At 38.2% G+C, this 26,584-nt stretch overlaps 5 protein-coding genes across 9 annotated transcripts in view; 2 read left to right on the top strand and 3 right to left on the bottom strand.

Moving 5' to 3' along the window:
- LOC106648159 (atrial natriuretic peptide receptor 1) overlaps nucleotides 1-15,721 on the bottom strand; it is a 68,749-nt gene extending 53,028 nt beyond the window's left edge. For 2 of the 3 annotated variants that reach the window (XR_002763446.1, XM_023458675.1), the window contains exons 1-3: nucleotides 14,974-15,450; nucleotides 14,719-14,889; nucleotides 14,263-14,646 (exon numbers count right to left, since the gene is read on the bottom strand). Coding sequence is in view for 2 of the 3 variants with exons in the window: in XM_023458675.1 (XP_023314443.1) it covers nucleotides 14,263-14,646; nucleotides 14,719-14,889; nucleotides 14,974-15,196 (778 nt within the window). In the remaining variant the exon portion in view is untranslated. Of the gene's footprint in view, nucleotides 1-14,262; nucleotides 14,647-14,718; nucleotides 14,890-14,973; nucleotides 15,451-15,583 lie in introns of those variants that run through there. The other variant, XM_023458674.1, reaches the window with a different exon arrangement.
- Nucleotides 15,722-16,597: 876 nt separating this feature from the next.
- Nucleotides 16,598-18,170, top strand: LOC106648157. Its single transcript, XM_023458676.1, has 4 exons — nucleotides 16,598-16,665; nucleotides 16,738-16,849; nucleotides 16,929-17,001; nucleotides 17,073-18,170. The coding sequence occupies exons 1-4, from the start codon at nucleotides 16,631-16,633 to the stop codon at nucleotides 17,084-17,086; spliced, it is 234 nt and encodes a 77-aa protein (XP_023314444.1). The 5' UTR covers nucleotides 16,598-16,630; the 3' UTR covers nucleotides 17,087-18,170.
- A 1,102-nt stretch (nucleotides 18,171-19,272) lies between these two features.
- Nucleotides 19,273-21,628, top strand: LOC106648283 (DNA-directed primase/polymerase protein-like). The gene is made up of 3 exons (XM_014365040.2): nucleotides 19,273-20,019; nucleotides 20,106-20,908; nucleotides 20,986-21,628. The coding sequence occupies exons 1-3, from the start codon at nucleotides 19,678-19,680 to the stop codon at nucleotides 21,185-21,187; spliced, it is 1,347 nt and encodes a 448-aa protein (XP_014220526.1). The 5' UTR covers nucleotides 19,273-19,677; the 3' UTR covers nucleotides 21,188-21,628.
- A 157-nt stretch (nucleotides 21,629-21,785) lies between these two features.
- On the bottom strand, nucleotides 21,786-24,639 carry LOC106648250 (stAR-related lipid transfer protein 7, mitochondrial-like). Of its 2 annotated transcripts, none has more exons than XM_014364988.2 (6): nucleotides 23,644-24,639; nucleotides 23,398-23,555; nucleotides 23,058-23,317; nucleotides 22,863-22,990; nucleotides 22,653-22,792; nucleotides 21,786-22,571 (listed from the first exon to the last, which is right to left on the bottom strand). In XM_014364988.2, exons 1-6 carry the CDS (start codon nucleotides 24,045-24,047, stop codon nucleotides 22,198-22,200), a joined length of 1,464 nt encoding a protein of 487 aa, XP_014220474.1. In that variant the 5' UTR covers nucleotides 24,048-24,639; the 3' UTR covers nucleotides 21,786-22,197. The 2 variants fall into 2 exon arrangements, with proteins under 2 accessions (XP_014220474.1, XP_014220476.1); XM_014364990.2 differs by having other exon boundaries at nucleotides 23,398-23,549.
- A 426-nt stretch (nucleotides 24,640-25,065) lies between these two features.
- Nucleotides 25,066-25,828, bottom strand: LOC106648310. 2 transcript variants are annotated; one of them, XM_014365079.2, is made up of 3 exons: nucleotides 25,699-25,828; nucleotides 25,332-25,614; nucleotides 25,066-25,288 (listed from the first exon to the last, which is right to left on the bottom strand). In XM_014365079.2, coding segments are annotated over exons 1-3 (387 nt in total). In that variant the 5' UTR covers nucleotides 25,701-25,828; the 3' UTR covers nucleotides 25,066-25,186. The 2 variants fall into 2 exon arrangements, with proteins under 2 accessions (XP_014220565.1, XP_014220566.1); XM_014365080.2 differs by having other exon boundaries at nucleotides 25,066-25,271.
- Between the last annotated feature and the right edge of the window lie 756 nt (nucleotides 25,829-26,584).

Below are 26,584 nucleotides of genomic sequence, written 5' to 3'. Positions count from 1 at the left end.
CTCTGGCTTTGTAAGTGATAAAACTACAGCGTGTACTTAATATACGACAAGATAAAAAAAAAAAAGGTGCGCACAAATACCTGGTTGATCGATATTATTGCTGGCAAGGAGTCTTCAGGGTGGTGCGCCGGGCCGAAGGATGCTGCTTTTTTGCCTGCCGCTACCACCACCAGCGTCGTTAATACACCAGCAGTAGCAGCAGCGGCAGCAGAAACGGCAGCGGCGGCAGGTGGTGCGTCCTCGGACTAGGCTATCAAAGTCCACGGGGTGGCCGCCGAGTGAGCTCATGGCTCAACACGATCAGCCATTCGCTTCAACGTATTATATTGATTAACGAAATTGATGCTGAGTGGTCTGCGTATATTCCTGCTCGGCTCGATCGATCGCTGCCTATCTGAAGTTATAGCGCGATGACACCAATGCACACTGTGTGGATACTGCGACGAAACACTTTATTGAGCACTGCACTTTGTTAACACACCTCGCGCTCATTTGGAGATTTAAGGCTTTTAACGCGGATCGTTATAAATGTATACGAGCAACATGTTTCGGTTGATATTTTTTCCCCTTCGTACACAAGCGCGAAAAAGAACATTTATTTTTCGAGCTATTCTTCCGAGTGGATTCTTAAATCTCGAGCATCTAGTCGATACAGCTCTCTCCAATGCCCCGCACTGCCAGTCACTTTCCGTCAAGCTTTTTTTTTATCCTACGTCTCACCAGAAGCTGCTCTTTTAACAATGCCAATAATTTGTTGTTTTCCGGCTGATTCCGACAAGACGAAAAGTCTTCTTTTAAGGGGAAACGTCGATCGATTTATCAAACAATGTATGAAGCGCCAAAGACAGAGAAAGAAAGAGAGCGAAAGTAGATTTGTTCCGTGTACGGGACGCAAGCATGAAGCTGCGATTTATAGGATTCCGGTGTGCGAGTGTGTATGTGTGAGTCGTCAAAAAGAAAAGCCAACGTAATTATTAGTCCCGACCCAAGAGCAGTTATTCTTTCTTTTTCTTTTCCTTCCTTTTTTTCAAGGCACGCCGGAGACTCGCTGTATAGTACGAAGCGCGGGCTTATAAAAAATGACTGCGACGAAGCGAGCCGAGGGGGCGCGTGCCAACGATTGCTGCATGCCCGAGATCGATCGTATAATTGCGATTGATTATCCATTATCCAATAAAAACACTCGAATTCCGAGATTCTGCGACGAAATCATTCGCGTTCATTTTTAAATTCTGTTTACATTCGAGTCTCGCGTATATAAATATGTACAGCCACAAGTGTACATTTTTATTTTCAATAAACCTCGAGGGGCGAGATGATGTTCGTCGTCGACGGGAAAAATGTTACAAACAACTGCCCTTGAGTGCGAGCTGGACAATCAAATGCGCAATCATACCTCGCGCACTATCTCTGCCTTTTTTTTCGGCAATAATGTCAGTGCGCGCGCGAGAAAACCGCCGTGAGCTTTTTACTCGTTACGCGCACGAACTAGGCAAATGGAAAAAAAGCTTTTTAGCAGGTTAGTTAAATTATCTATCTAGAGTTGTGCGTGCATATACTCGCGCTGACGCTGCTTTCGAGCGTGGGACGCGATACTTTTTTATTCGAATGATGCAAGTAGAAGGGGGACAGAGAGGGGAGAAAAAAGTAAATAAAGCGAGTTCCATTGTTGGGTTTCTACCTTTTTTTCATTCTCTCCTTCCTAAACACTCGTGTGTCCGCAGGATAAACATACTCGAGGGTACAAATTACTGTACGAGCCGGCGGAAAAATCAAGCGCGTCATCAGCAAGCCAAAGCAAGATTAATTATTCAGTGATAAATTTGTCGAAATCGAGAGGTTTGAGCGCGGGTGCGAAACTGCAGCACCCGCACACCGACCCACCGACTCGACGCCTGATTGTTGGCGCAGAGCTGAACGAAGGAAGCTAACGTGCTCGTTAATTCTTTCTTTCTTTCTTTTTCTCTTGGGCGCACGGCTCGAAGTAAAGTAAAGGAGATCGACGCCGATAGAATCAAAAGCGAGTTCGACAAGAGAAAAAGAGATGATAAAAATGAGATTGTACCATACATAATACGTGTGGTAAAAAAAGATCAGGAAAATTAATTTTAAGACGCGAAAAGCTGCTGCTACTGCTGCATTCCTTTAAATTTGTAATGCGAATCACGAATTAAATTTTTCATCTCAAAAGTTGAAGAGTGCACTGACTGGAAAAAAAATTAAAATGAGTGATATCACAATCGAAGAGAGAGTACGAGAGGTTGGGTGAAAAACTGCAGTGTGTAAGAGTACAAACAAATACCAGAAAAATGAATACATATTTTGTGAAAGAGTAAACTATCGAAACGAGTGTGGAAAAACGTCAATAAAAGATTGGGACTCGTTTCCCTGAACGAGCCACGCGCCACCCGTCACAGGCCACGCAGGCAGATTTTCACTTGGTGCATCGTGCATACATGCATGCATGAGGCCAAGCGCGACAGGGTGTAGTTAAAAGGGGGAAAAAAATCGCTCATCGTTGCCCTTTGGTACTCGCTGCGGCACATCCATCAGACAAATCCTCAATCTCGCGTCAATCGCGCTTAAAAAGCTCTCGTCGAATTCCATCGAGTTGATCCAAGATAATATCGGAGAGCGTTCGCAGCTATATGGGACTGATGAATGCTCATGGGTGAATGAATTACAGACGTGCGTGACGCTTGTCAAGATATGCTGAGCGAGATGCGTTTCAGCCGAGTGATCGATGCACAGTTGCAGTTTTCGAGCTTATAAGCCTGCTGGATCATCTACACCGGCGCGGCTGGACAGATTTCATTATGTAGCTTTTAATAACGCCAAGAGGAACTGTGAGAGAGTGAAAATGAAAATAATTGGTAGAAATCGTCGAATGTCCTTGCTGGAGATCTGGCTTCGTTCCGAATGAGATAAAAATTGATGGCTGACGAAAAGTTTAGAAAACGCGAAATTGAAAAAAAACTAGGTTGCAGATTACTATGAGTTCTGCAATGGCAATACTGATATTCGCCAAAGAATCTAATTGGAGAAATTTTTATTTCACTATTTAGTTTGAAGATGGATCAATCAAAAACTATGATTTTACGAAATACTCGAATAATGCCTTGAAATGTTAAAAACTAATATTCCATGGACTTTTTAAAATAAATGTTCATTTTTATTGGAGGAAAAGGCTATTATCATTTGCTTAATTTCAACATTAATCTACTATTAATTTGAATATATAAACCATATGAAAATATAGGTCTGACTCCGCATAAATAGCCATTTCTCCAAATTACGGCAATTGTTTCCTTTTTGTAACTCTATATGAAGAATAATACTTTCAAAAATTTTCGATCGTGTTTAAATATCGAGAAGGATGAGGAAGATGCAATAGCGAGACAAAAGGAGATAACAACAAGTTTACCAGCTTAAAAATTTGAAAATTAAATGTACGGCCGATGAACTTCTTCTTATAATGAAAAAAATGTACTGCAGTATCAATTGAAAATTGATTTGACTGCGAAAGGACTTTATGGGCTGGTGTATATGGAAGTACCCTTAACTTTTGATTACTCTCAAGTGCAGTAGAAAAATTATCATCTTCAATCGTATTTCTTACATAAATATAAAATTCCTCACTTAAAATAATGATGGACCTGAAAGTGAAGTTAATCTATTCGGCCTGTGATTGGTCGAGTTACTTATACCTCGAGACAAAATGCAATAAAGTGCCACCTACGGTCAAAATAGTAACCTTCTTAAAACCCTACTGAAAAATTTATGCGCGCGAAGCGCGCCTGAAAGTTGCTAGTACTTATTATATATAAAGATAATGAACTGAAAAGTGAAATCGCTTAAACGGCTTCTGATTGGTCAAGTTACTTTTGACTCGAGACAAAATAGGATAAAGTGACGTCTAAAAATGTCAAAATAGAAAGTTTTTCAAAGTACGAGTAAAAAATTGACACGCGCGTCTGAAATGTAGTATAGTATTCTTAAAAATCCTAGGTAATTTTTTCATAGCTATAATTAATTTTTTTATTTCAACTTTTCTCTGTGAATAAGATTCTAATACATGGCAATGTGATATACCACAATGAACCTATGCTTCTAATTTACTTGAAAAGCTCAACTTACCTGAAGAGCTTTCGAAATTTGATCTTGCAATTTAAAATCACACTTCTGGCATTACTTCCCTAAAATATTTTTCATACTCCTTCCAAAAGAAATAACGTGTCACAAAAGTTGACAGAAAAATAAACGAGATTAACGACGAGTGTGGGTGTAAAGCCGCAACGATCCGCGAGTGACGAGAGCGAGTAATTTCGGATTTCCGATGCATATCTGGCCAGCAGCGGCTTATACTCGCTGGCGCGCGCGCGTTCGCGATAAAAATTTTTCGTACCATTTTTTTACTTCCTTGTCTCTCGTATCTTGCCATGTCTCTGGTAGTAAACTTAATTGATTTCTGCCTTTATCGAACGGCTATATCAAGTCGCGCGCTTCTTTCGGATTATTGCCCGATGCCCATATACGAGCTTGGATTACGCGGGCTCTCTCGCCCAGAAAGGAATTACTCGTCGTAAGGAACGAATGCGGATGCTCTTTTTTATCGCTCATTATGGAACTAGCGAACGTATTTCTTTGGAGGAAATTCGCAAAGTTGACATGAAATTTTTCGTACGTTTGGGTGGAAAGGCCGGCACGCCCAATCGATCGGAAAATAAAACGAGACACGCGAGCGGCTGATAAATCAGTTGGCTGAATAATATAGCCTTTCGGAGAGGTACAAGCCCGATAAACAGTTATTGAAATATCGCTTTCGCAGCGATTCCGACGTATTATCCTTTTTTCTCACCTCTCCGCGCACTTTAATCGACCGGTGCGCTCGGAGCTTTGTTGGGCATGCGAATGGCGAGGACGATAAATTTCGTAATTCCAAGCCCTCGTAAAAAAACTTGAAAAATATATTAAATTCGAGCTATTTGGATAAAAGTTTTTCCATCGTCGCGCGCAGTTATACAGGTCGACTGCATAGCGCGCGCGTGCGAATGATATTTGTCTCGAACGCGCGCAATTGCTTAAAGGGAGTCATTCAACGAATAAACAAAACAATTTCATTCTGCTGAAACGACGAAATTAGAGCGCTCGAGCTAGCGCCGAATTATTCAATTATCATCATGCAATGCAATGCAAAACAATATCATTGGAAAATGCAAAGTACATCGCGCGGGTGAGCGGCGAAATTTCGTAACCGCTAAAGGTATATGATACGTAACAGGATTATTAGTCCAACTATGCGCATAAAATGATATAACTTCTACTAGGCAGAACTGTGCGTCAACGCACAGCACACATGGCCAGACGCGTAGACACACACGCACACGCTCATGAGCGGGCAACTTTATTAAAAAGTTTTTCAGGTCAAAGGTAGTTTCTGATTTCATCCGATTACGACGCTTTACTCTATCTCTCTCTCTCTCCTTCCTTCGCACACATAAATAATGTAGCGTTCAAAGTGAGATTTTGCATAATTATGCATTCTTCGATAGGCGTTGGACGAATAAAACACTCCAGTGAGCAAGGTTCAATTTTAGTCTCATTGAAGGATGACAAACGCGACGAATTAACTGCGTCGTCTATTGTGCAGTAGGAGCTAGTGGTAAAGCTAGATCTTCCAGAATGGAGTTTCTCTTTTCGTGAACTTTGCTCTTACGCCGTTACAGGTATTGTTTATCCGCGTCATATACTGCCTTAAATCATACGACTCGGAAGACAATTTCAAAGTTAGAATTTTACCGATTCGAATGCGTATATAATAACTCGACACGCACGCACAATGCTACACATAAATACAGTTTAGTAAAAGCTCTTTTTCATTGCCGCGCGCGGCAATAATACATATATACGTAAAAAGCTTAAATCCTCGGCGTCGGGCAGATGCTGCATCGCGCAGCAGAGACGATATAACCAAGCGGTGTTCACGGAGGGATAATTGCTCGCAGCTGCACGAACTGCTACACGCTTGCTAAGACGAGCTGCAAGATGTGCATGTATATTTTATTTGCTCACTATTTAATTTGCTGCCACTGAATGCAAAGATGGGCGTGCGCGTCACCGCTTATATTCATAGAGCTTTTTTTTTTTTGTAATCGCAATCGCGAATATTAATGAAGCTTTTTTATAAGCTTACGAGCTTTGCACAGCTTCTTTTCCATAAAGAGGTGAAAAATGAGAGATGTATAAGAGTGAATGGGTACGAGCTTAAGCTTTATAAGTTTTCAATACCTGAGAGGCTTGTCGCGTGTGTCAAAACATAGAAAAGAGGTGTAATATTACATGAAAAAGCTCGTATCGGCGCAGCACTACGTGCTATTCTCGAATGAAAATCTTTCGTAAAAAAATCCTACCACTGTCTTGTTTGTGTATCCGCAAAAGTCTCGGAAAAAAATAAAATAATGAGAGTAGATCTTTCGTAATCATCTTGCTCGATAATCATCGCGAACAAAAAAGGAAGCAGTAAGACGTCAATGAAAGTACTTCTTTAAACACGAGAAAAATCCGTGATTATTTGTGAACGGTTTCCATTCAAAAATCCCAAGCGAAGCCGCTCTCAACAAAAGACATTGAGAGAATATACATTAGCCAGCTGCCGTCCATTGAATCAAAGAAATAAAAAAAAAGTTCCAAGTCAAATTGAGAAATGTAAACGCTCGATTCTCAGGTATTGCCTAGGAATAAAAACATCTGGAGATTGCGCGAGCCCCATGAACTTACGTAGAATTGTTGTACTCGAGATAAAATGGCAAATTTAAATTTCCCGTATATTTTTGGGCTTTAACGCGTCGACGACGTATTTGAGATAAATCGTAAATTGCGGGAAAAAACACGAAACCGAGATATATGGAACACGACAGCTATGAACCATAAAAAATTCATACAAATTTCGGGATGACTGAAACGAATGACATTTATATTCGATTGAACAAAAAAAGCCAAAAAAGCTCTGCGCTCAATGTTTTGGGAAGAAAATGAAATAAATTTTAATAAACAATCACGATGCAACTCGTACGAAAGTTTCGATGTGCACCCACACTATTTATCAAAGTCTCTGTATACGAGTAGCCGCAGCAACTTGTCTCGAAATTCTACAACTTCTCAATCAATAAAAAAAAAAGAATATGAGAGGAAGCTCAGTCATCAACGATGCGGAGGCTGCACGTTTTAGCTGCAAATAACTGTTCGATCGCCGGGCACGATTCTTCCGCAACCCTAAGTACACGTTAACGCGCTCAACTTTTTTCACCCTACACAATTTGCACAACGAAAAAGTTTTCGCGTGTAATTTTTTTTCTCATTGAAATGACCCGATGCACGTGGTGCAAATGTAAAACTTGGAAAATTAAAAATGGACTCGGATAGAAAATTTCTAGCTCGAGTATACACACACTATTGTCGGTACAAGAAAGTTGCAAGCTCGCGTCCGAAATGTCTTCGAAGGCTTGCATAAAAATAATACACAACTATTCGAAATAAAATATTCGATGATGCATTGCGTTGATTTTTAAAACCTGTTTTTTTCGAGTGGACGTGAATAACACCTACATATATCGAGTGTATCGTGTGACATTTTAAGAGAGCTTGCAAACTTGGGAGAATAAAGTCTATTATTCGCACTGCTCGAAAGCTGTGCCTCGTGCGTGTAATTTGTGTGTTGGCAGATATACATAAGCAAGGTAGCTTAGAGCGAGTCCTATGGAGGCTTATATTGAAAAAGTTGGACAGAACAATTAATGCGAATACTTGCCCAGGGGCTGGTGCACGCTCGAACGTCAGTGATTTGCTCGAGTCACGGTATGCATGTGCGTCGCGAATGAATGCGCCCTGCCTGGCAGCGGTGGCAGCAACTTTCGAGAAAACCGTTCGACAAATTAAAGGCACATAATATCAATCTCGACGTTGCGTTATTCCGAACTGCGGCGAATTGTGCTCGCAAAGTCCGAGACAGCTGGAGCCTTCGAAAAGCCGCGCATAGCGTAGCCGAGGGATTTGGGAAACAAACACGAGCGTACGAGCGAGCGATCGAAAAAAAGCCAAGCGACTCGTCCGAGCGTAAACAGGTGTTTTGGCCTGTTCCCGCACCGCCGAGGATAGTTTTCGAGCCGCAATGTCAGAGCTACAGATCTCGTTACACCCAGGCACGAGTCCCACTCGATGCACGCTACTTGAAATTCCGAAAACCGCGTTCAATTCGCTTTAATGACTCCGTGAAACTGTATCGAATTCAATCTCTTCGCTCACGCCACGCGCACTTGTGCATGTTGTCTCTAATGGCACTTGTACTCCTCGCCAAAAGTACCCGCGCAAGCTCGCGCGCACGAAAAGGGTCGCAGTCCGGATAGAAGCGATGCCGAGCATAGTATTCCGGGTACCGTCAGCCGTACTCTCAGATAATGGTAGGACTTGCCAGTCTAAATACACACGAGTGCGTGAACGACAGGATGATGCGCTATATAGCCCCCTAGCACTTTCGCACATGTATATTTAACGGTATCGCCTTCGAGTCGCGTGCATTATGATTTTCGCTAAAACTTTCGAAACCATCGAAGTTTAACCGCATAATTTCGAGGTGATTTTACGCTACGAATCGTTCGTTTCAATCGTCGCAAAAATTATTATAATGTGTAGGACATTATTGCAAAAAGCTCTCTCTTATTTGCTCGCGCGCCACATCACGAGTCATCGGCAGGGAAATTTATCATCAACTCTCACCTTTGTCCGCACGAATAAACGATTATAATCGAAAAAATAATGAGAAATTCGGGAATTGATGAGCTCGAGGCCTCCGGACACGTTTGCTCGCAACAAACCGATTGTGGTCATATTGCCTTTCTCATAAATACGCGTATGTAGACTCTGCGTTGCAGAGTTTAATTGATGGCACAGCATATCGCCATGGGATATTGTAAAAAGCTGCATTTATAAATGGTTTCACGAGCAGGACCACATACTAAAACGTTCGAAACGGTATTTTTAATTATACCCGCTGTTTCAAAGACAAAAATCTCCAAACGTTCGCGCACGTGCATCGGTTAAAATAGGTCCCTTATAACTCGTGCTTGCAAAAAAAAACATACGAAATGAAAAATTATCTCATAACACCTTCACAGAAGCATATGATTTTTTCACCATCCACACAGAGAAATAACGAACGAAATTCACTTGTTATTTGTTGTTGTCGTGAAACACCGCGAAACACGTGACTCGTACGAAAGTCTTTGGGGGGGAAAAAAATGTTTGCACCAGTAAACGTACAAGGGTAAGACGCGTTGATGTATGTCACGGATGAAGCGCGCGATTGAAACTGAATAGTTGCCGCGCCGGCATCGTCCGTCCAGCTCTCCGCCGCGGCGTCGTGTAGCATCCTATAGCGTCGCGCTAGGGATATATCCCCTCTTCAACAATTCAACGGGGGGCGCGCACGCGTCTCGTTTTCTCGCGAGGCGCGCGCGGGCCAACAGCAAACCTCGTCGCCTTATGGATGCTGTGTATTATTGGGATATATATCTGCACGCGTCTTATTGCGAGCTAGATCAACAGCCCTGCACACCACCGCACTCGCAATGGCATTCATATACGTTAGACGGTGGAACACGTACTGTGCGCGCGTATTTCGTATGTATAGCCGAGCGACGCGACCCAGCGCTGAAATACCGAAATTCGTAACGCTTGTAATCGAGAGTGTGTATAGGTGTGTAGCATACCGGGGCATGAGTTACGTCTACCATGGTCATTATTCCGAGTGCTATTGTGGAAACAAATGAGTCATTGCCTGGGCTCGTACGATGTACGCCCGTAAATGCAAAGATGGCATTTGGAGGTATTCCACTTATTTCACGCCTATTGATGATAACAAGTTTTTGATGCCAAGTCTTTGAGGATATTATATAGAAAAATAAAAATAATAAATTTTCCATATCTAAGAATATACATTTTTGTACAATTATGTTATAAAGGGTTAATTCTGCATTAACAATATTCGTGATTATCTCAAGAAATTTCATCCTTGCCGTAATACAGCACTAGATCGGTCGATAGGTAATAAGTTCAACTGAAAAGTTGAATTTTTGTCTTGACCAGATCAATAAAAGAACTAACATGAAGGACAAATTTAAAAAAATACCAGCAATATGATTCTATCTCTATGTTTTAATAATCAACTAATTTTAAGGTAATATAATCTTTGCCCTCCTTGACGTTTTTTCAATTGAAAATTTGAAATTTTTAAAATTTAATAATGAATAAAATATGCCAGTAACTGTTTCAAAGGAAACTGAACGACCGAAAGATGGCAAATCAAAAAAATTTTATCAGGATTAAGATGTAACTAATCAGTTGTTATTCAATATTTAAGTTGATATAGTTTTAAACAGGAATCATTATTTGTTAATTACAGTACTTTGTTACTTGATAACAATTTTAAATGAAGCTCAAAGCTGGGTATCAACTATTCGACAACTTAAGTTGTTATAGAAGAATTCAATTTTGATGAAAAAAAGGTAAAAAAAAATTCATTTCAATCAAGGTACAATAAAATGCTTGCAAATATACGTATATACGTGAAAGTAACTTTTCTACATAATAGCTGGAACTATTATTTGTGTACGATGCACTTCATAATATTACGAGTCTACAAATAACGGAAATGCCATCGCACATTGATCCTAATGTCAATCCAAAAGCTCTGAATGCGACTGCGCTTGTTGTATGTATGCCGTGATATGATAATGAGATACATTTACACGTCACACGTATCATTACAATTATCCCTGTGACAATTGCATATATTGCAAAATTTCATCTTTCATTTCAGCGACAGACGATCATTGATTACATCTATTTTCACCAAAGCTGCAAAAAAGTCTTAACCCATTCAGCAAAATCTATATGCTATATTTGAGACGCTCGTCGGGAACCTTTCCTTTTTTTCATCTCGATGATAGCTTTAAGCGTCATTCATTTGGATTTTCGGCGAGGCACTAGGCGCTCTAATGAAATTCGAGAGACAGCATAATGACCCCACAGCTGAATATCATTTTTCTTTCTATCTATAACGCGCAACCCACGCAAATAATAATACTATATAAACCCACGCGGCTTTCTGTTGATTATTTCTCCGTTGCTGTACGAGATGGCTTCAATGTTTTTTCTGGTCACGATGATAACAATGTCTACGTACAGAAACGTTTTGTGACATGGGGGCAATAACTTCTCACAGGCAGTTATTTTAAAAATATAACGTTGACAATTTACCTCAAAATAAATTTGCACTACGTCGTGCAATTCGATGCATCGCTGTGATTTTTACACAAATCTTATTTACGCAAAACTACACTTTTTACGTCAACAAGATAATTAATTTGTAGGTCCCTCCTAAATAGGTTGTGAATGCAAAATTCTTGCTTTTCTCTCAAAGTAGATTCCAGTAGCCCGATTAACATCGCAAGAATCTCATTAAATTGCTCACAACTGCAGAGCATTTTGGGCTCATGATAAGAACTCTGATTATATCCAACGATACAATCGGGTACTGTGCTTCAGTGAATATAATTAGGATTTTAAAAACCGCTTAGTTTATTTTCTTTCGAATAAGGAACCTTGAGTGCTCAAAAAATCTGTTTTCACTGAAAGCTTTCTCGGTAAGCTTATTCGACACTTAATTTTATTAATGTCAATCTTTAGCATGTAATTTTTGTCGCCAACTACTCTCCCGAGGCGCGTCGATCAAGGACACAAAAGGATGAGTAAATCATTTTTTTTATTTATTCAGAAAAAACTTCTGTGTGCGACAAAGAGACAAAAAGCGCCCAAGTTATTGCAGTTAATGTATCATGTCGCTTGATGCGCCCCAAGCGCACGCTCGACTCGATACACAATGATATAAAGTGTTATTTATAGGTATCGGACGTATGTACGCAGAATAATAAAAACATATATTTGAAGACATACAAACGCGGAATACTGAAAGTTAGATAGATCCGCGCATTCTTGTACATCTATAGTTTCTTGTTTTAAGTGTACACATGCATGGATAACAACAAGCTTCAGTGTGCGATAGGTATGCTGTTTCTTTGGATTTCTGAAACAAGTATTGGCCTGTTTCGCTCTATTAAGTCTCGTCATTTTTTTTCTAGTAAAAGCATTTCTATACTTTTTCACAAAGAAGAAAATACTTTAAAAACAAAAGTCTCTTGAAAAATCGCTGTCGACCTCTAAAATTCCATCCCTTCTCCCCCAAGTGCCTCAAGAGCGTAAGAAAAGAGAGAGACAAGAGGGTACGTAAAAAATGAGAATATTTTTCTCCTTGCCTTTTCTACTGGCTTGTACAGAATTATAAGGGCTATAATATCATCTGCTAAATCCAAACTTTGTGCCCGTACCACAACAAAGTATATAGTGTTTCATAAAGTGCATTCCCACAAGCCATCTAGGAAGCAAGTGAGAGAGAAAGCAACCCACTGAAGAATTTCGAGCTCGAGCAAGAGAGAGAGAGAGAGAGTATACTTAAGCAAGTGGCAACAATGAGAAAAAGCTTTTCATGTGAAAAAGTTCAATAAAAGCTCATCCGCTTTTCCGAATTATTGTCACTTTTTCTACCCACCCAACTTTCGAATCAGTACTTTTGACGTTTTTCTTACAAGAAGAAATGAAGTACCAAAGATTAGATGCTACAACCAATTATAAATTTATTGTCTTGATTTATTTTATACTTAAATAAAGTATGTCGATCACTGAGTACAATTAATGCTTGCACTCTAAATACGCACAGTTTATTGTGCGTTGCATATTGTAAAAGCCCATTCGATTCCTTTCAAAATGTTTATATCGATAGCCGCTACATTGGGATTTTATGATAAATATTTTCACAGTGCAAAGCTCGACCGAGCTTTCAGTAGATAAGGTAGAAAACACTCTAGCGATAGAATGCACGTTTTCGATCGAAATATACTCTTTATTTTTCTTTTAAAAATATCGTGAGACATTCAACATTAGATTCTTAGTTTTGTTCTTTAAAATTATACGTAAAATTCCGACAATTCCAAGACCTCAATTATAAAATTAATTTTTAGTCATAAGGGTGTTGTATGTTTGATACAATTTAGCAATATCAACTCGGTAATTTTTCTGTATGATTACTCTAATTCTAAGGCTATTTAAATTTTAATTTTAATTAAATTCCATTGAGAAAGAAATGAAAACCGCAAACAATGCACCTATCGGCAGTGTGTGCGTGCATTGCGACGAACGAGAGACAAACAAACCATGATGAGGCGACAATGCGTCGCAGTAATAGCTGATCGTATACATGTATCTATATATGGACGGTATTACATAAACCGTAATTCCTACCTAAAATTTAATCTTTTCGGGCAAAACTATCAAATAAAAATAATTAATTTTTTTATAAAGTTTAATCTTTTCTACTGTATTGTACGACCACAAAAATATCTATTTTTTCCTTTTTTTGGATGAATATTGCAGTCTTATATGAGTACGCTTTTTGATATTTGAATTTCATATGAGATATTATTATTCAGAAGGGGCTTAAAGTGTATGATTTGACAATTAATCTCGAGTCCCTTCAGGTCCTTCAGAATTATATCTACTGATTCAAATTTTCATATATGTAATTATATTATTATATACTTCCTAAGAGTAGGATGAATTACGTAATTACTTATTTTAGTTGTCACACAATTGACGTCATCCAACCCATATGTATGTACTTTGAAAGGCAATCCGTTTTTCTTTATTCTCCGTACGCATGCTGCAAGCCCTTCGGGTATAACAACGTACCACTCAGTGACCCATTTGTTTATTTATTTAATTAAAGCTTGACTCAACGTAGATTTTGTGTGAACCCATGAAATTTATCCAGAACAATAATAGTGAGAACGCAAAATTAAACAACGATGAACTTAATTATAGCGGAGCGCGTACACACAGTTAGTGCGATTATTAGAAACTTATCTTTCATTGTCTTCTATGCTCGATAAAAGTTATATATATTTTACCTTTTTTATTTAACTGGTTTTTATCCAACTCACTGATCATTGAGAATGAAGTCATAATGACATCAATAAAATTGCACTCAATCTATCGCTCTATATAATGTGGGTACATTCTATTCTATTGTGTTCGACACGAAACTTGAATTAAAAAGTATGTTTTTTTTCAAAAAAGAGATCACTGAGAACTTACCAGCATAAGATGTCCCAACATGTTCCTTTAAAATTTGTGGATACTCGCTAATTTTGGTCGCATCGAGATCGAAGGTTCCGTATTCAAGATCACGTCTCTTTTTTATGTACTCGACTATTGACTTCATCATCAATTGGCACGTGTGTCGTCCAGCGACTTTGGCTTGACCGTTGGTGTCGTACAATAGGTGAATCTTCTTCCACGCGTACTCATCCAAAATGTCTATGAGAAACAAGGCAATGTCTCGAAATGCCAAATTTCCCATACGAATCGTCATAAAATATTCATCCTGGCAAGTTTTCTTTTTTTTCGTAAAATCGAAGGTGAATCCTCCGGTCGTTATCAGAGGGGCGTTCAAAAACTTTGTAATTCTTCCCACGCTCGCTGTAAAGTCAGTAAAAAAATTAATTAAAATTCATAGCAAAATATCACGATCAAAAGACGAGATGGGCTCACCAACGCAGTAATCGCACGTTGGGCCAAAAAACACGTGCACGCACTTGGAGTAGCTATCGATAGCGCCGATTTGTGCGTAAGTCGCGTCGCAGCCATCGTCTTGCGCGAGAAAAGTCAGCTTCAGCCAATGAGGAAGTAATTTTAACGACCTCGCCGCGTAAACGGCCATATCTATCATCGGTCGTAAAAGAGATCGATGCGAATTAAAATTAGGCAAAATTGTGGAGCAGCAGCGATCGGTCGAAAAATACTCACCCAGCACGGGCAAGACTTTGAAGAGGGAAATTTCGTATCGAGAATCGGCCGGCAGTAATACGGCGGCTCTGAGCTCGCAGTTTATCACCTGGCCCTGCTGATCGAAGTTGCAGAGAGTCTCGCAATCTCGAGGTAACTGGGCCTCTCGGCAGCCGGACCACGACATCGTCGGATATGCTAGGATGAGTAGCAGCAGCGAGTACTGCCGCATCATCGATCCCATTGGTGCAGAGTCTCATAGCTCTATTAAAACTGTTTCCACTTCGATTGTCTTTTCTATGAATAATAAATCGTTGAATAATACCTGTTGTAGAAAAGGCACATGCCCAAGTATCACTACCGTAAGATCGTTCAGCGTAATCGGCACATGAATTCAAGTTATATCAACACATTTTTGATTTTGAAAAAGAAAATTTGCACTCGTAAAGAAAATATGTCGAAATAGGTAGAACTTAAGATTGCTGACCGAACCGAAGGTAATAGCAGTCGCACATTGACTATTTTATCAACAACGTGTCGAACAATATTTATTATCACTATTTATGTGATAAAATGATTATTGAGATTATATCGCTTTATACGATTGAATTACTATTCAATTTTTATTTACTTTTGTTTATAGTTGTTTAGTTATCTACACGTCACATCGACATCCTCCCATATGGGTCGCATGGAGAAGAGAGAAACTAATCCTTGCATAGACTGATACTACCCCATGACGTGTGCAGCTTCAAATGAAAGACCTGGCGTACGTTATGTACATGTGATTCTGATGATATGTGCATGAAGCAAAAATAGAAGATCCATGCGCGCACATGCAGTGGGGAGGCTAGCAAGCGCCGGCGCAACTTCAATGATGTGAAATTCATTGAGGATACCGTGTAAATTAATTAAACCGGAATTTTATTAATTGGCATGATATTATTATAAAAAAAATGCAATCAAAATAATGTAAGCATAAAATACTTACATCAAGCATGCGTTATGGAGTACTATGAATTCCCTGATGATTAACAGATATTTTATTGATTGGTACTTCATCCACGTCGACAAAGCTTTGTCGTAGTTTTCAAGTATTACTATTTGATTGCATATTTTTTATCAAAAAGAATAGACTTGTTTTCAATAGCAAAATCCCTTTTTTTTTTAATCGACCGATTTAGTATAGTGAAATAACATGAGCGATCACCCGTGAAAAAATTTTGAGTACAAATCAACACTTGGCTTACAAGAATTATTTCAAATTTCATCAATTTTCTAATTAACTCAAAATATAAGTTTTTGCGTCCACAGGATCGATTTCAGGTAATTCATTTACTGATTTACTTTTAATGAAAATTGTTTTTCACACAAGATGCACAAACTTGCCTTGAGTTATGAATAACGCAAGAAGTTGCAGCCATTTATTAAACGAAAAAAGCTTAAATTTTCAGGAAAAAATGTATTAATAAAATAGAAATACTTTTCCCGCCATATTCAAATAAGACACGTTTTTGCCTCTTTGCACAGGTCAGCGCACATGCTACCGAATTTCAATACGGTAGATTCTTACACTAAGGTGACGATTTGTAAATATTATTGACTTAAGTTCGAGTTATTTTGATTTGTAGAATTAGTACTGAAAGAGAAGTCATACAACTAACTTTACGTGAGCAAGATGAAAATGAGCAATATATTTAATCGTGGCTTTAGGTAATTTTCATTATGTAATAAAAATATTAAAATAGTATAGGATAATACTTAATTTTATCAAAATTATTTCAGAGTGAAAGAGAGACCAAAAGATGTATCATTTATTGAATACGATGATCATAGAGTAATTGATACGATGCCAAATGAAAATGTTCAATTCTCAAGATTGCTGCGAGAAAATTCAGTAAGTATTAACACTTTGACTTTTCTAGTATGATAGACCATTTTCACGAAAATGTTCATTCAATTTTTATTTCATACAGATCTATAAGCTGCCAAAGTGTAACATAAATCATGAAAATAAACTTGGGGACAAAATAGAAATCGCGTTCGACGGTAAAAATATCAAGTCCAACATGAACTTATCACTCGAGAAAATTCTTGATTATTCTCAATATCACTTGCAGAATATAAAAAATAGTGATCACCATGAAACTCAAAACTTAATTAAAATAGGAAACGCAGGAGTATCGGAAATAAAATTTCTCAGTGAATTTGCAAAAAAATTGGATAAAAATGTTGAGTGCGAACGCAGAGAAATAAATGATAGAACAGAAGAGCTCAATTATGAAAATAAACTCGGAACACACATTCACACGGTGTATAATTGTATTGAAAGCGAAAAATCATTCAAGCAGAAAAGTAATCTTCAAACAACCCACATACAATCATCATATAATGGCATAAAGTTTACATGCGATATATGCGGAAAAAACTTTAGCCGAAAGAATCAAGTTAAAGTTCACATCAACACAGTGCATTATAAACTCAAGCCTTACAAATGTGATGAATGTCAAAAATTATTTAGCTTTAAAAACCTTCTCAAATCCCACATTGATATGGTGCATAACGGAATCGCTCAAACGTGCAATGTGTGCGGGAAGACATTTTCTCAAAAAGCTAATCTCAATGTTCACGTCAATGCAATGCATAATGGTATCAGACATGCGTGCGACATATGCGGGAAAAAATTTAACCGAAAGGGTTATCTAAAAATCCACACTGATTCCGTACATAAAGGTGTTACACATCCATGCGGCATATGCGGAAAACGATTTACCCAAAAGTGTCAAATCAAAGTTCATATCAATGCAGTGCACAATAAACTCAAACCTTACGAATGTGACCAATGCCAGGAATCTTTCAGCTACAACACGGTTCTCAAAGTCCACATTGATGCGGTACATAATCGTATCACTCAGGCATGCGATACATGCGGAAAAATATTTTCACAAAAAGCTAACCTTAAAGCTCATATAGATATGAAGCATACTGGTATCACACATACATGTGATGTATGTGGTAAGACGTTTTCAAAAAACGATCATCTCAAGTTCCATATTGATACAGTTCATATTAATCTTAATTTTAAGCCTTACAAATGTGATAAATGTCAAAAAACATTTGGCTACCGAAGTTCACTCAAAACCCACATTGATGCGGTACATAATGATATTTCACACGCATGTGATACATGTGGAAAAAAATTTAAACAAAAAGGTCATCTTAAGGACGTTCCCTCGGGTAACACGCTAGTCAATTGAGAGTTCGCGCAGTAACATGGGTTAAGTTAGCTGGCTTGTCGTCTGCTAGCCCTAAAACGAGCCGAAAAAGTCGTGTTTTAGCATCTTTTATTAAAAAAATATTGAAAAAACGGCAGGCTACCTCTACTTTGAGACACGGTTTTTGAAAGATAAGAACTTTCTCTACAATTTGTATATAATCATTCCCCTGCGAACTTTGATTTCTTTTCATAAATTGTAAATGTAGCTCAAATTTTCATGAATTCCTATGTTGCCCATGTTAATTTTCAAAACTTTGATCGCGTTTTTCTCGAGATTTTGCCTGGCTTGGGCATATGTGAGCTATACCATTGGATTTGGGAGGTCAAAATCTATCAATATTGATGTATGTACTTCTTGCGAACTTTGCAAGGGAACCTCCTTAAAATCCACATTGATGCGGTGCATTACAATTTCAGACCTTACAAATGTGATGAATGTCAAAAGTCATTCAGCTACCAAAATGTTCTCAAAAACCATATTAAAAAAGTACATAAAATCACTCATGTATGTGATGTATGTGGAAAGTCATTTTCACAAAACGCTTATCTTCAATTTCACCGGCAAGGTTACCACTCACACGTATTATAATTTAGAATAAATTTATGAAATTTATCTTCAATTATGTTAAATATTACTTGCTATTGCGATTTATAATCTCACATATTTGTTCAGAAGACGAACGTCCAAATTTTCATTTGTGTATTATGGATTCCACCATGTTATTTATTTCTTCATGTAACAAATGACGTCCAAGTTTACAAAACCAATAAATTTTTTAACAAAAATTGAATCATATCAATAATTAGACATTAAAAATGAATGTATCCGCTGTATATAAATCGCGAAATAACCAATTCTATGAGCGTCCTTCGTTTTTGCAAAAAACATCCTATATGATTATTAGATGTGAGGGTGATCGTAGCACAAAAATTATAATAATTGATTGATTTTATCGCTCGATATTGCCATGACATAAACATATTCAATTATTAGGTTATAAAATCTTACCTTTTTAAATAATCTTCGTACAACAGTATTAAAAGTTTAAACAACTTCATCATCATTGGTTTTTGTCAAAAAGATTTTTTCGAAATATCGTTGATAGGCTTGAAAAAAAATTTTGTTCTCAACGGAATTTACATCTGAGCTCAAAAAAATCGAAACTCAAAATTGAATAAAATAAAATCTAAGTTTCCAAAATATCAAACTCGAATGTCAATGTCAATTGGTTGGTCTAGATAAACGCGGGAATCGTGGCATATTATAAAGCTTGTCAGAACACGTTCAAAGAACACAATACAAATAGCTTATACCATCCAATGACCGTTACCCCGCATCGCTATTCGCTACTGCTTGTGCTGTCGTCTGCGACATGCGGTGCATTGCGCGCTTCTGAGTCGAGTAAACAAAACAGGAGTAATTATTTCAAATTTCCAATTTTCTCAAAATGACTCCTCCGATCCCTTCGGCAAGGTTTTACGGCAATTCCTTGGATAAATTATACGAAGAGTTTGATAAGAAGATCGAGGAATCGAGAAAAAGACGATCCGCAGTGTTAGACGATCTTGAAAGGCCTCGTTCGATATTTCGCCCGGCTCCATACAAAGAGGAATTTTGGAAGCAACATGATGCACTGGTGGATGCCGCAGAACGCAGTGATGGTGACGATATCCTCTGTTGTTTTGTGTTCCAAGATGAGAGTGGCAAACGACGATTCATTGTCACCTACCCAGAGGACTTCTGGACTGAAAGTGAGCATGTACCAGCAGAAAGAAGAGTGTTTTATGAGGTAACTTATAGATTTACAATAAAAACACTTTATTTATTATTCCTTGGGCAACAATTTTTTATAACAGTATATATCTTGTTTGTCAGGTAATACCAGAAAACACACCATGCTTTCTTTATTATGACCTCGAATATGAAACAGAAATAAATAAAGATAAAAATGGTGTGAGAATGACTCGTACATTGATAGATATTACTTGCGCATACATAAAACAACATTGGAATTATGTTTGTGATAGAACTATGGTGATAAATCTTGATTCTTCCAGACCTGGCAAGTTTAGCAAACATTTGACATTTAGTACTAAAGATGTAGCTTTTGAAAATAACTTCCATGTAGGACATTTAATCAAGCTAATCTGTGCGGATCTTGCTACTTTTGTAGACAGTGATCAAGAAACTCAACATGAAATTCTTAGTAAATTTGATAAAAAAGACTTACAAGAGTTATTTGTAGAAACAGATAAAGGAAAAAAATTATTCATTGATGTTAATGTATACACAAAAAATAGACATTTCAGAGTTTACAAGGCAACTAAGTATGGAAAAAATTCACACTTGATTCATGCTCCTGATTGTGAATATATTTGGGAAAATAAATCAAATAATAAAGAAATGGAAATATTTTTAAAATCAATGATATCTTATTTACCAAAAAAGAAAAGAATGAAACTGCTAAGTTTTGATGAAGATAAGAAAGCCCAGTTGCAAACTTATTCACAATATTCTCAAAATAACATGGCACGATCATTTATTTGTAAAGAGTATCCAAAGTCACCTTATCCATGCTTAGACAAATTTGTTTCAGACCATGTGAAACCAGGAAAAATTAGGGATAGTAAATTTAATGAAAAGCAAAGAGCAATATTATTTGAAGTCATGGGTAATAGGTGAGTTGAAACATATTATGTATAGATTTTTAAGAGATGAACCTTTGTTATTTAATATCTCAATTTTTTATTTGTAGATACTGTGAAAATATTGGACGTCAACATAAAAGTAATAATGTTTATTATATTGTTGATCTCATTGGTAAAGTTATGTTTCAAAAATGTCATGATGAAGATTGTTCGCATTTCATTTCAAAGCCAATAAAAATACCACCTGAAGTAACTTTTTATTTTGATGATGAGACAGATTCTTTACTTTCAGCTTTAGAAGAGACATAATTCTTCAAAAAAACAACAAAGTGAATTGATTCAAATAATCTTAATTTGAAAATTCCTAAAATTGTATATAGTCAAAGGTGCTGTACTTATATACTATTTTTATGCTTTACCTTGTACCGCACTTGTTCAGAATTTATTTGTAAAAAACGTTTGAAATAAATTGCTTTTATTTCTAAAAAAGTAATCAAATGAATATTAAAAAAAAAAAAAAAACTGTATTGAGAAGTTGAAATGAATTATGATATTGAAGTATGAAAGGAAAAAAATATATTCCATGACGAAATTTTCTTTTGTCCTAGCAACTTTTTTATAACTTTGATAAATTTTTAACACGAACATAACTACGTGGGACGTGTATAATATTGTTAGTGAGAAAAGGATGAATTTATTTTGTAGCATTCTTGAATGTAAAAAGCGAATTTCAAAAATTTTGATTTGATTTTTTTGATATATTATTAAAAGCACTTCTGCTGCAACGTGAAATCGAGTTTTTTTAAGTTATCTACTAATAAAATTGTTAAATGTAAATAACTTAATAATTTTAATTTCAATGTAAACAAAACAATTTAGTCAATTAAAGTACATAATTTTTAATTACGTATATCATTTACAGTTATTTATTTTAAGAAATAAACAATTATCTATATTACAATATGAATATTTACATCAATTGGGCTTATAACAGATATGTAAATCCAATGAAAAAATTAAAATTTGTAAAAATGCCTCTTCAACTCACGGCAGTTTACTATTATACATTCATAATTCGTTTTTAACCCAAAAGGTTGTGCCACATAAAATATATAATTGATTGAAAAAAGTGTATTCTTTATATACATTCGTCATTATCACAGGGTATTAACTTGTTAGATAGTTAATACATGCAAAAAACTGATTACTAGTAACTATATTTTTTGAAATGATCAGTTGAGGGTCATCATCTTTGTACATAATATTATTAATTTTGGATGTAAATAATCTCTCTGTTGTTCTACACTTCACTATTTGTGCTATGCAAATAACTTAGCTCTGAAGAAATAATCTAGAAATCCAGGTTCATAATCATCTTGAGAGTCTGCATCACTACTCTCTTCTTGTTCTTCTGTCTTATTACCTTCTGAAGTATTATCTTCACTTGTAGTTTTTGTAGGCTGTCGTATACTATCTTCTTGTGTTTGATCTTTTGTGTTAGTATCAGAATCAGAATTTTCAGGTACAGCAATCTGTTTGATATCATTATTCACAGACAATAAACTTTTATCACTATCTCGATCATCATTAATTTGGATAGATTTAGTCTTAATGTTTTCAGTTTTTAATGATGCTTTGTAACTTTTATAATTTTTCCCAGCCTCTCGCATTCGACACAGATAATCAGGTAAGCCTGAAAAGCAATCATTGAGTATGTTAATATTATACTCTTTTGAACAATTTTAAATTAACTATTTTCATTTAACTATATTACCAGACATTGCTACCCATGATGTGACAGCAGAAGGTATGCTTACTCCAGGATCTTCAAAATATGTCAAGCCAAATTCAATACCTGGTTCACTAATACTTTTGTATGGTTTTATGACCATGCAAGACCAATACGTCTTCACCCTAATTAATTAATGTTTTAATAAATCTGATATCTAATCAAAATTTAATTTAACAAATGAATATTTATTACCTGTAAGTATCTTGTCTATCTGGAGCATTTGGATGGTCCACACCTTTATTAACAATAATAATCACATCTTTTTTTTTGTCATATAGCCATCTTCTTTGATACACATAATCTCTATTTGCAAAGAATCGCTGAAATTGACAGATATTTCAGAATATTTATGGATGAAGATACACGCATAAGGAAAAATTTACTTACAGGCCAAACCATTTCCCAATATACTACTTCAGTTTGGCTACCTTGTACATTTTTTGTAAGAGGTTCAGTATCAATTATTTCAAGCTTTTGAGCAGTGGTATCCCACTCTTTACGATAATCAATATCTATTTGAACTTGTAACAAGTCTTCCGCAGTGACATCATTAAACGATCCATATACTTTGTATGCATAAAGGCCCTGTTCTTCTTTCCTCCAAACAAGCATATCCTGCCTCTCCAAAAATGGTAACCAATCAATGCCTGCATTAGAAAGTCCAAATACATTAGATACAATAGAGAAAGTAGCAATGATTTTATAAAATGAAAATTCTAACAAGTACCTTCTTCTTGGGCTTTGTTGAGTGCATATTTACTATTAGGGCACTGACAATACTGTACATCTGGCCGAGCTGCGTCAACGATGAGCCTCAAGTGGCAGTTAGGGCAGACAGTCGTGCAATCGCGCAACTCGTGTATGCCGTCGATCTCCTGACTGTAACTTGAAAATGGAAATCAACCCGTCAAGCAGCGACTCGAAAGCAGCGAGGATCTTTGCAGTCGACGAGACTAGATGCGCGCTTACTTACCTGTAAAGCTCCTTGTCGTGAATTCTCTGCTGGTCCCAATTGTAAACACTGACACCGACCGCGCCGACGAGGAAGTCGCGCGCTTTTCTGGCCAGGCGTCTGCGCCACGACCTGGCGAATTCGCGGAGTGCGACTTCGTCCCAGATCTTGGAGTAGAGTTGAAATATCTGCAGGCTACGCCTGACACGCTGTGCGGCGACGAATTCAAACTGCCTGGCGCAGAGTCGTGCCAATTGGGCCCCGTGCTCCCTTAGCCTTGTTCGGCAGAAGAAGCAGTGAAACATGTCTCCGAAATGTCGTCGCCTCAACTGCTGATGATAGTAGCTGCTCGTGGACGAGGAGCTTGCGCTCCGTCGTTGAGCCAGTGGCAACAAGAAACGTGACGGTATGTAACGCGAGTACATAACTCTATTTTGTATCTTGGCTTTCCAATGGTCGTAGACGTGTGACACTACGAGAGAAGAAGAGGCAGATGCGGTGCAGCACGTTGTGAAATTCTCCTCTGTCAGCTATTTTATAATCGTCACATGCGCTCGCAGGAAAAATTGCCACTATTAGCCCACTAGATGGCTGAGAGCCCCACTTATAGCAGTCTTCAGTCACACGGATGTCAAGCCAAAATGCAAGATGTATTATTGCGAAACCCACGTGTGTTTCTTCCCCGTAATAATCGACGTAATACACCTATTATAGGGGTTATCGAGATACGCGTGGCTATAGCATCGAGAAGGCAGACTCTATCTACGTGAACCGCACCGCCTATACGTACACGTTACATGTATACACTACTATACATGCACCGCGGGCACCTCGTGCCTCTCGTCTCTTTCGCAAGACTCGAAAACGACTCCTCCTTTGGCTCTCCGCAACGGCGGCGGTATTCGCTCAAAAAGTCACACGTGCGGCAAAAGTTTTAGAAAACTTATTATCGAGAGGAGAATTTGGCAAAACTCGAGGAGTCGTCCACCTGCCAAGCAGAACGCACGATATGTACTGAACGATCCCTCCTCAACCCCCTTCTTTCGACCCACATCGCGTATACATGCATACATGCGCTTACGCACACACGTACCATCGTTACATCCAATTGTATGTGATATGTAAATATAGATATACACAGCTACGATAGGCAGAGCAGACGAATCGTTTGCGGGCGATGGATACGGAGTCGAAGACGTGATTGCACGTTTCGGCGTCGTAATTTCACGCAGCAGTTGGCTGACTGGTCCAAGTGATGTCAGACGTACGCTATCGCAAAGCTCGTTTGTGACTAGTCAAGCTAAAAAAAGATCGCACGGTTTGAACCAATATGCACGCGTTTTCGCGCGATTTTCAAACGAACGTTGCCGCGAACACAGGCAGATAGCAGAATAGAACTGTATAATGCAATAACGAGTGATGTAGATTTAAGATATGATAAAATTAATGATAATAATAACTTTATTGATTTTCCAAATCGTGTTCACTCAATTGGATACATAAAATGATGTGTCCGAGTAATTATGCTAAATAATAGAGGTCGAAGCATTTCGGAGTGGCGACGTTATTTGCCCGTATCGTCGTTCCGTTCCAGCAGGCGCTCGATCCAATCACGCGTCGGGGTCCTGCAGCTGATAGCGGTCCCTTGCCTGGAAATGATACAGATCTTCAAATGGCGTCAGCCGATTGTCACCCGCGAGCCGACTTACCTTCCGGAAGCGTCGATAAAAGCGCACGAACTCGTCGAGGTCCGACGACAGCCTCTGTTGCTGCTGTTGCTTCTGAAACTTTTCGTCCATGAAAGAATCGGCGCCCGATGCGTAAGACGGTCCTACGGCGATCGAGTCGTCTCCGCCGCCGCCGCCACTTCGTTTGCCCCAACCGGTGGAAAAGTTCAGCTGAGCCTCCGTCTCGACGGCCAGCGATATCATGACGCAGCACAGGGCCAGAGTCGGCAGGGCTAGCTTGGCACTTGGACGAGCTTTGCTGGGCCTACACAGACGGACGTACAATATGAGTCGAGCGAAAAAATCTAAATCGGCTGCAATTCGCACCAACGATATCGATACAACTCACATGTTCTCGACGATATCCGAGGGGATCAAACAATTCCTTTCCGAAACGAGCAACTGAGAGCGACAACCCAAGAGCACTGAATTTATATATTTTTTTTAATATTTTTAAGCGAGTACTGTGCACAACCGAAGCCGTGAGCGCTAAATACGAGCGTCCTGCAACAGATCGCTCGTTTTTATACTACCCCCCGTTTCGCCACTGTTTTTTCTCTGCGAAGGGTTTGAAGCTCGATTGACGCACTTGGAAGCTCGCCTATACATGTCATGTGTGCAGATAATATGGGGTTTCCAAGTGCAATAAATAAAGATCGGCATATGAAATGCGGGGACTCGTTCACGGACTCCAAGAAAAATCTGTGCGCAAAAACAAAAAGGGGTTGATTGCGACCCATTGAACAGACTCGAATGAGAAAGTGGGAATGACGAGCCGCCCTGCGAGTTCATTATTTCCGCGAAATTATTGGCTTCGGTTCGTTAAGCTCGACGAGAGATTCGATGATTACCGCCGCGGAAAAATCTCATACCTACGGAATTCTGTACGGAAAATGCTGCCTATGATGTTTTCCGAGTACACTTGCGCACGAATTTCGTCGACGGATTGCGCAATATATTTTAGTGACATCTTTCGCGATACGACGGGCTTCTTTGATAATCATTTCTTTGGACGCACGGCAGACGCGTATACGAGGAATACTGAAACCTTTTCAGTAAGGGCCGGCGAACATCTGATTGAAAAAGAGGCAGATGATACGTCAAGCAATGTGCTCTAGGCAAATCATTTTTGTGGGTGTGTCTCATCGCAAGCTGGCAATCGTGACGAATCAATGTCACACGATTGATCGTTTTGCTTCTTGTATTTTTTTTTTTTTAATTACCGAGCGACAGAT

This window comes from Trichogramma pretiosum, unplaced genomic scaffold (assembly GCF_000599845.2).
Source record: "Trichogramma pretiosum strain Unisexual culture from Peru unplaced genomic scaffold, Tpre_2.0 scaffold24, whole genome shotgun sequence".
Lineage (NCBI taxonomy): Eukaryota > Metazoa > Arthropoda > Insecta > Hymenoptera > Trichogrammatidae > Trichogramma > Trichogramma pretiosum.
The sequence above is the reverse complement of the archived record's forward strand: the minus strand, read 5'-3'. Positions and strand labels throughout refer to the sequence as shown.